A 9,538-nucleotide genomic window follows, 5' to 3' on the forward strand; every position below is an offset into this window, starting at 1 on the left:
GGGTCTGGCGGAGCCTGTGGGGAATTTTCTCCTTCTTGCTCTGCCCTCTCTTTTAATGAAAAGGTTCCTCTGGTAGGTGTTACAATGGCTTTGGATGAAATTGGGAAGAAAAATAAGAGTGATGGTGGTGATGTGCAAGCCCCGCTTGTTAGGTGATGTGGTAGCACAGGGTCAGGTGCCTTTTATATGTGGTATCATTTCACTGCCATCCTTGGGGCCAGTGTGTCACTGCCAGCCCATTTCACAGGCCAGGGAACTGAGGCTCAGAGAGATTAGACAAGTGGCCCGAGGCAAGTGGTGGAGGCAGAATCCAGACGGTGAAAGTAGCCGGGGAACTGGCGCTCCGACCCCTGCTTCGCATTCTCTCGTTTGGAAGAAGACACTGAAGAACTGACAGTGAAGAATCCACCGGGTCACAGGCAGTGGCCTGGGGGAGTCCGTGCCCCACACCCAGGGGAAATTTCTCCCAGACGCTTTGCTTAGGGTAGGGTGATGGGCGAACATCCCCAGGAGTCAGCTTTGGGGGTCTTTGTGCTGTCAGGGCCCCATATGGGTCAGCACTGGGGTTCAGCCGTCACTCTGGGATTAATCACCCGGTGTGGCCGTAATGGGGTTGGACTAGGTTACCTTTGCAGCTGTGGAGGAAGGTGTGCGTGCAGGGACAGGACAGAGAAACCACACTGAGGACCTGGCGCCCCCGTTCCTTCTCCCTGCCCAGGCTTCTCTGTCCCTGGATGCTGTCGTGTGCTCCCGAACCACCTGCCACCTTCCCCACCAAAATCCCCACTCCTTCCCAAATGATCGTTATTAGAAATTTTAATTTACAAATATTCTGCACACTTCTTTGAACAAGTAATACAAAAGTTAGTAATCTCAGCCCCAAACCATCCTTCCCCAAGCCCACCCCCTTGAGGTAACCAGAGCTGACGACCAGATGGCAGGTTCTCACCCAGCCCCTCATCCCACCCAGAAAGACACTCCTCACGCCGTGCTTCCTGCCCCTTGCCCCAGATTGCAAACAGCGCCCTGACCAGAAGGTACAGCACTCACACCTTCGTCAGAATGTTCCAGAATCCGTAGAGCCATGTCCCTTCTGATCCCTGCTGTGGTTGTTTCTACCATAACAACCATGCTTCAGTAAGTCTGAAAATTTGGAAAACATCCTTATACTTATATCCTTACAACCTACCATTTAAACTGCAGAAGCTTTTCTGGAAACTCAAGCGGAAGGAAATCCAAAATGCGAAACAGGCACGCAGAGAAGGTCTCCCACTGGAGGTGGAACTGCAGACCCCACGGGTGCCCCCCACGCTCATGGTGCTTTCAAGGCAGCCCCATCCAGTACCCACATGCTGCCTCCGGTCCCATGTCACCTACACCAGGACGCTTCCCCCTGGCCTCTCCCAACCAGCCCATTCCTGCCCCAAATGGGATTCCCCTACGGGGCACCTTGGTTTAGGGACCGTCCATCCACCTGTTGGAGACCTTGTCTAAGTTGGCTGTGGCCTGAGACCCTGCCTACCCAGTTCTTCCTTCCCCGCCCCATTCAGTGGTGTCAGATCCACAGTGAGATCTGAGACCTCCTGCTGCACCCGCTCTCCTCCCTCACAGGGTCCCCCCGCCATGAGTCTGCTGACCATCTGACCCTGTGCAGATATCTGAGTTTGAAGCTAAATCCCTCCTCTCCATGCCACTGAATGTTCAAGAATTCTTGGAATAGCATGATAAATTCCAGTGAATTTTCGACATATTCTGGAACAGTGCAGAGGGAACCATTGCCAAATAAGAAATGCTGAAGCGACGCTCTTACAGACCAACCGTACTGACACAAGAGGAGGGAGAAGCATATAAACACCCCAAGAAGTTATCAGTAGGTTTAGTGGCCGCGCTGTGTGCTGGGGGCTGGTGGGGGGGAAGCCTGGTGTTATCTTCCTTTTCCACCAACAGCACTGGGCTTCTGGCTTCTCCTTGGCAAGTCAAAGCTCTCATTCCATGGTTTCTGGAAGGTTCTACAAATATGCACCATTAGTCAGTGAGGAAGGTACTTGATATCAAAGTGATCCCTGGATCCCGTGAAACTCAATTGATCATTTGAATTCACCCTGAGCCACTTGTGGATTCAAATTTTAGAGGCGCACTGACCAGGAGGTGGGGAGGTTTAAGGACGGTGTAAAGGCCATGTGGGCCGTGGGCAGTCAGTGTCAGCTAAGTGCCTTCAAGGGGGCTGAAGTCCACCGATGATGATGATATTAGACACAGCCCAGCAAAAGTGGCCAGCCCATCTCGGGTTTGAGTCTTAGCAAGGCCGTGTCCTTGAGCGAATTTGTCTCAATGTCCTCGTTGGTGAAGTAAGGGTAAATAGCAAGTTACTCACTGCACTCTGGATAAAAGAGAAAGAAGTTTCCAGTCCACACTGTAGTACTTCTTATCCCAGAATTTTAAAATCGGTTCGCACTCTGGGTACTTAATTGACATCCGCTGTCCAGAGCCAAGAAGGTTGTTTAAAATTCCCAAGAGAGACGACCCACCCCCTGAGAGACCCCCATCGAGTCACAGCGAACGCAAGGACAGAAGAGGGCTCAGTGGGATCATCTGCTGGCTCCTGGCAAGCCAGTAATTAGAATAATTATTCTAGTTTATCAGCATTTCAGTGTTTCCTTTCTAAACCTAGCCAGTTATTATGGACTTTTACACAAGGTTGGAAACATATTAACTATTTAATTTCCTTATCCCAAATCTATTGTGACTTACAAACTGAATTAGATGGGAATGACCATTGGGAGGGGCTATGCTTCAGCCACAACCTTCTAGAAGGGCTCTGAACCCTCCCCGCCTCCTGCTGTTGGCCTCTCCTCACAGGTTGCCTCTGGGCGCCACTCCTTGACCAAGTTACTGTAGGGCTCCGTGCAGAGTTTCCTCTTCCGAAAACGAAAATGGGGATGGTGGTACTCCTCACCACGTGGGCTTTCGAGGAGTTAGCAAATCTCAAGCACCTGATGGGTGTCTGACGCATGCCAAGTGCTTGATCATCTCATTAGCTTTGATTATCTTTACAGATTCCTCTGGGTGTCCGCCAGGGACTCCCGGCGGGCTGCACCGTGAGATGTCCGTACCTGGGGGAAGGATAAAGGCAGAAACCACCCTGCCCCCAACACAGAGCACCCCGGGAACCGCACCTCCCCAAGTTCCTTCCACCCCCCAGATGTCACCCTGAGATGCTGGGCTTCACGCGGACCCTTCGTGTGTCTGCCCAAAGGGTGAAGCGAGAGGCAACCACACCGTTAGGGCAGACACACAAAATGTGGTACACACATGTTTCAGCTTCACCCCAAAATTCATTTGCGATGTGCACGTCAGTGACTTGAGTTTTCTCTATTGCTGAACTTAAAATCCCCACCCAGGCACTTTGGGGTGAATTCCATCCCGTTCCCTGCTGAGCGAGCTGGGGCTTGCTGGGGTCCGGGCTTCCATGCTGGGCAGGGTTGTGTGGACCTCCGCAAGCCCCCCGCCCCCGGGCTGGCGTGCACCGAGGTGGGGTCCCGATGGGACACCCTTCCAGACCCTTCTGGAACCTGCGGGTTCAGCTGGGCCGCTTCCAGCTCTCTTTGGCAGGACACACAGCAGACCAGGGTCCTCACTGACCTGAGGGCACTGGAGTCTCCCACCACCCCCACGCATCTTCCCCTCCCCCACACCCGGAGGCTGCCCCGTCAGGCGTCCAGGCTGGGAACGGAGAAAGAGCCCCCTCTACTGTGAGAGCTCAGAGCTGCTGGGGTGGGTGAGTGTCTTCGGACGCTGGAACCAGATCTCCCTGCACTGCGTGTGACCCTGGGGTCCTGACCTAACCTCTCTGTGCCTCTGCTTGTTCACTTGCGAAAATGGAGATGATCATCCGTACTTTGCTGTGGGAATTAAAGGCAGTCAAATGTGTAAAACCCCGCAGGGCTGCGGCGGTGGGCACTAAAGGAGGGTGAGCGGCTCTTTCAGTATTTTTAGGGGAAGACAGGGCGCTTCCCTGAGACGCCCGCCTCTCTCTCTCCCCACCCACCGGGCCCAGAGGACATCTCTGGAGGCGGAAAATGAAGGGCACTGGGCCATGCCTTGGGTTAGACTTAACCACGAGAGAAAAGAGAATGAGAAAAAATTCCAAATTCTCTGCAAAGACGGAGTTTTCCCTTAATCGGTGGACACTGGGGGTCAGCTTTGCTCAGCCTTGCGCATGCTGTCAGCAGGCAAGGTAGCTGGGGGGTGGGGTATCGTAATAAATCTTATCTAGGAGGTGGATGGCTTGAAGCCAGGCTACCGCTGGGATTGCAGGAAGCCATCATCACTCAGGTCAGCCAGCACAGGGTGCTGATGGTCGCTGAGGTTTGGGCCAGGTCGGACGGGGAAGTAGGCTTGCTTGTGTCCGGCTCCGTCGTGGTCAGGGTGGTCCGGCCTGATGGTGGTCTGTGAGCACATTTATGAGACTACCACAGCCTCCCACACCGTGTGGCTAGGGCGAGGCCTGGGATCGAAGGGGGTGCCCATAACTCAGTAACAATATTTTAACGTAATTTTTTTAAAAGTGGCCTGGAGGGGTTCCCACATGTCTGTGGTCTTCATGGCTCAGGGGACAAGTGAGCCACCGGTTTTGCTTGTTTATTTCGCTTTTACCGCAGGCTGGAGAGTGCAAGTCTCAGAGCCTGGGTCAGTGTCTGCCTGGTCAGGCCAGTCTCTGGAGACCTGGTCCTTCCCCCTCACAGCCCCTCACTTCACATCCGTTGTCAGGTGTCTGCCCTGCACAGATGGGCGTGCCCGGCTTCTCTGCCGGGCTGGACATCACTGGGGCTGTGCTCCGCCCTAGACACCCTGACCTAATCACCAGACTCTGAGATTTCTGAAAACTCTTTGGGTGATTCTAACATCCACGTCCATTGCTTCAACCACTTGTGAAGCACTGGCTTTGGGGAGGGGCTGGTATTCCCGTTCACCGGGACCCCAGGGCACACGGGGCCCGGCTTGCACGACGACCCCCCCTGCCCCCTGCACGAACAACAGAGCGAAGCCTGGGGAGAGAGGTGTGCGCCCCAGGGCGGGAAGATTAAGGCCCATCTCCCCATCGTCCCACCTGTGGACGATTCTCCTGAGCAGGGATGAAGGTCGCTCCAGTGTCTGAGTCTGGCCTGGGGTCTTCCCAAGTACCCGGGAAAGCACACTTGCAAGACGGGGCCCTGAACAGCCAGCAAGGGAACAGAAGCCGCCACCTGGGGCCTGGGGGTGGGGGGTTGAGGACCGTCTCCCCTGATGGTGTCGGTGGCCTTGACACAGAAGCAGTGGCTCAGATCTGACCACGGGAGTGACGCGTGGGTGGTGGCAGCAGCGTCTGTGAGGGAGATAGCAGCTCCCCTGGGCCTCGAGCTCCATCCAGAAGGGCGGCTGCAGGGGCCTGGGATGCTGGGGCCTCTGGGGTGGTGTCCCCTCAGCGGGGGCTTTGAGATGAGTTACTTATCCTACAACAAAGGTAATAATATCTCACTTCTAGGATGTTCATAGGATCTCACTCGAGAGACCTGGCCCAAAGTGCAAGCTTAAAAACAAAGCCTTTTGTTTCGAAAAGGAGCCAGTGTCTCTTTTCCAGCGGGAAGGATGGCTCAGACCCAGAAACCCCCCTCCGGAGGCTGCGCTGCTTTCTGGCCCCCGTGCGGCCTAAACAAGCCCTGCGGTAGAATCAGTAGAATCGTCTGTGCAACCTTAACAGAGTCCTGTCAGCAGAAGGAGAGCAGGACACTCAGCGTGGACAGCTGAAAACACTCCCGGTGTCCCTGGAGACCCTCCCGGTGTCCGTGGAGAGCTGCGTGTCCCCAAGAGTGAGGGAGGGGACAACTCTCCATCTCGGGGTTACTAAGACTTCATGAGCGTTCGTGGTGACACTTGCTCATTTATCCACAAAGCTGCATCCATTTTCAGAGGAAAGAAGCAAAAGGAGGCCACCCAAGCTGTCACAGATGGTAAACTCAACAAAGAAATACCAAAAAGTGCCAATTGGTAAGATGGTTTTATTGGCTTTCTCTTCGCCAAGAAAGACATTAATAATCTTTTTTTTTTTTTGGAACTTACATTTGAAACGGTGTTTCTCAAGTGACACTTAGAAGGTGGCTTGCCCTCCCCGTCAGGTCAGCCCTAGATGTGAGGTTTGCTGCACCCTCACAGCTAGGGAGCTACTTTGGGGCCCTTCCCTCCTCCCCAGGCCTGGGGGAGACCCTCTGCTGGGAGATGCTAAGACACCCTCCGCTGCCCACGTCTGTGAAATGCTCAGAAGGGAGAGAGTGACTCGGCAGAAATAAAACACAACAGCAGGAAGTCTCAGCAAGACGTGTCCTCATGCTGAGTACGGGAGCTTTATTCTTTAAGGCATCAGGCCTCGCACATTAGGGGCGGTGCTTGCCGGGAGCAGGTGATAGAACAGGAGCGGCTCTAGCACCAGGCAGAGAGTCCCCCTCCCACCCGTCCGGCAGCAGCATGGCCTCAGAAGGTGCATTCTGGAAACAAAGCACAGACACGCGTTACCCTGAGCCGTCTCGTCCCTGCCCTCCCGCTGCCCCGCTTCTCCAGCTCCAGACAGGCTCCAAGGTCAGCGCCGTTTGCTGCTTTCCACACCAAGTCCCTGGGGAAGGGTTGAGTTCCCCCCGACCCTCGTGGGACAATAGCCACATGCCCCACGGGGACCCAGGTTGTCGGGGCAGATGGCACTGGAGACGGGCCCAGGCAGGGCCACTGCCAGAGTTCAAGGAAGTGTCGTCGCAGGCCGAGGAGCCGGCAGAGCGGGGACGGCCAGCGCAGGGGTGACTCTCCCTCCTGGGCCCAGAGCCTTATCTGGACCTCTGCCCTGGTTTGCTGGGAAGGGGAGGAGCCCCTGGACAGTGGGCGGGGGCCCCGTGCTGATTAGGGAGCCGGGGTCAGGCTGAGATGCGGCCTCCTTTGTCGTTACTCGAGGACGAAGGGCAAGAGTGGCCCCCCCGGGTGCTCATTCCAGGAAGGGGCCTTAGGTAGCTACGTTCATCTTAGACGGTGAGCTGGCACTGGGGCTGCCAGCTGGCTCACGGCCACCTCCACGCCCCCCGTGTGATGGGTGAGGCATGCAGCCAAGACAGCAAATCCCCCGTGCACAGCCTGCTCCTGACACGCGGTTCCCCAGGGGCTGTCCTGCACCCCACCGCTCCAGCGATGGAGGGGTGAGCACCTCGTGCTGGGGGCGGGGCTGGGGGATGGCAGGGCGGGGAGAGGTGCCAGGACTCCAGCCCGGCCGAGAGCATGTCGCCAGTCGCAAAGGACAGAGACTCTGCAGGGGTCGTGTGCTGAAAATGACCTTGAAATCCGCCCAGCTTTCCAAACCTACGTATTGTCCATTTCTCTCCAGAGTAGTTTTTAAACTAGTTCCCTCTCCGTAGGGCCTCGACTTTGAACACGTTTCTGGAATGAGTAGAGTTTGCACAGAACTCCTCGGCCAACTGACAGCCGTGGCGCAGGGGGTCCCACCCAGGGCCCAGGTGTGTGTGGCTTCCTGGGGGCCCGGAAAGGTCCCCCGTGCACGTGGGGCTGACTCACCTGTTTCCTGCAGGGGCTTGAAGCACCAGGGCACCCCGGAGATGCTGGAGTCGAAGCAGCAGCCCCGGTTGTTGCACTGCTCGGGGGTGACCTCGGGGTAGCCGCAGTCTACCCTGTCCTTGGCCGGGACCTTGCACTGGTTCGGCGCTGTCCCAAACAAAGCCCAGTCAGAGCACTTGCTGGCTTGGGGTTGGTCTACCGGCTGCACTTTGCAGGTCTGCACCCTCCCGCAGCTCCTGAGTTCAGAGGCTGTGATCTCACCCCTCCCATAACCTGTGCTTGTCTGCGTGTCGAGGACACTCTCCCCTTAAATGTTTAAAGAGAAACGTTCTGTAGGAGATCTGGCTGGCTGCCTCGTGCCTCTCACTTGGGTGCTCCTAGCACCCTGTCAGGAAGTCAATAGGGCCTGGATTCCTTCCAGCTGGGAGGTACCCATGGGAATCCAGGGCCCCTGAACCCGGAAACAATGTTCCCCTTCATTGTCTTATCAAAAAAATCTCCCCCTTAAAACAAAAGAAGAAGGCGGGCATTCAAAAGAGGAAATCACAATGCGTGTTATCTTCTGCTTCTTCTCTGCATCTCCCTACCCCCCCCCCGCCCTCAAACCTTCCCTGTACATCCTTGGGCCTCTAATATTCATTTTCCAAGTAAGTCTTTATGTCTGAAGTTCAGCAAAAGTCCACTTTGCCTCATTTCTTAAACTGGATTTTTCCTTAGGGAAATAGAAATCACGTGACATCTCAGATCCTCTCCTATGGCTGCCAATTCATAATTCCTTATTCCACTGCTTCCCAAACTTTGCTCGCATTGGGATCAGCCGGGGATCTTGAAAAACCACTGATACCTCCTCCCACCCGGAGGCTCTCTGATATAGTTGGCATATCCTGGGCTTTGAGAGTTGTAAAACCTTCCAGGTGACTCTGATGGGTGACAAGTTTGAGACCTCTCAGTAGATAACTGCCACACCCTGATTTCTTCACACCCTGGTTAACAGACCAGCCACATTCCATTGGAACTGCGGTGCGAAGGCTAAATGAAAACTGTGTTTGTAGGTATCGAAAACGTTCTGGAAGTGATCGTTTTCATTTGTCTCTTCTTTTTGTTTTGCGAATGTGCCAGAATAATGCACAAAGACCTATATTGTAATTCGGAAATCTCCAGCAAGGAAGGCAGTGGGATAGTGGGCTTTGGTGTTGGCTGCCAGGCAGGTGGACCTGGGTTCCAATCCTGATTTCCACACTGCCCGAGAGGGTCAGTTATAAACTTTCTGAGCCTCAGTTTCCTTGTCTGTAAAATGGGGACAGCAAGACCCAATTTGTAGAGCTGTTGAGAGAAAATGTGTGTGTCTGGTAGGTGGCAATTATTAAATTATTAAGGGACCTGGTCACTCTCCTCAAGCCACAGGAAGCCCCCAGCCTGGCTCTTCCGCGTCCCGTCCCCTCGTCATGTGCTCCCACCCCGCCACCCGGCCCCTCCTCCTTCCTGCTGAGTGGGAGGAGGTCAGAGCGGTACTCACACAGGCCCACGTACTGCCCAGTAGAGCTGGAGGACACCAAGGGCAGGACCATCACCAGCAGCCAGAACTTTCTGGCCTCCATGGTCACGGGCGGGCTCTGGGGACCCGTCGGCTCAGAGAACATGCCACGTCGGCCGAGAAGACTCATTTATACCCCTGTGTTTACACAGGCACTCCGGATTCTGTTTGTCTGGGGAGCCCTTCCCTCTAGGTCCGGCCCCACCTGCTTCTCCCCTGCACAAGATGGTACAACCCCCAGAGCGTCGTCCATTCCAAAAGGGAGAGGCTGCTTCCAACCCCACTTTTTTGGTAGCAAGCCAGCGGTGGTAGCAGATTCCAGTTGCCTGTGAATACCTCTCTGTCAGGGGGCAGGGCCATGTCAGTGCCTGTGTTAGCCTGGCTGGGAGAAAAGGATAAAGGCTCAGCGTGGGGCTG

At 55.2% G+C, this 9,538-nt stretch overlaps 1 protein-coding gene across 1 annotated transcript; it reads right to left on the bottom strand.

The window, feature by feature from the left end:
- Nucleotides 1-6,361: 6,361 nt before the first annotated feature.
- Nucleotides 6,362-9,236, bottom strand: TFF3 (trefoil factor 3). The gene is made up of 3 exons (XM_007172698.2): nt 9,104-9,236; nt 7,588-7,734; nt 6,362-6,521 (listed from the first exon to the last, which is right to left on the bottom strand). Exons 1-3 carry the CDS (start codon nt 9,225-9,227, stop codon nt 6,508-6,510), a joined length of 285 nt encoding a protein of 94 aa, XP_007172760.2. The 5' UTR covers nt 9,228-9,236; the 3' UTR covers nt 6,362-6,507.
- Between the last annotated feature and the right edge of the window lie 302 nt (nt 9,237-9,538).

The sequence above is a fragment of the Balaenoptera acutorostrata genome, chromosome 4, assembly GCF_949987535.1.
Source record: "Balaenoptera acutorostrata chromosome 4, mBalAcu1.1, whole genome shotgun sequence".
Taxonomy (NCBI): Eukaryota; Metazoa; Chordata; class Mammalia; order Artiodactyla; family Balaenopteridae; genus Balaenoptera; species Balaenoptera acutorostrata.

Excerpts from the sequence above, each read along its gene's own strand:
- TFF3 (XM_007172698.2), bottom strand. The coding sequence starts at position 9,227 with ATGTTCTCTGAGCCGACGGGTCCCCAGAGCCCGCCCGTGACCATGGAG. Across the intron at positions 7,735-9,103 it reads TGGGCAGTACGTGGGCCTGT|CGCCGAACCAGTGCAAGGTC; the intron begins GTGAGTACCGCT and ends TGTTTGGGACAG.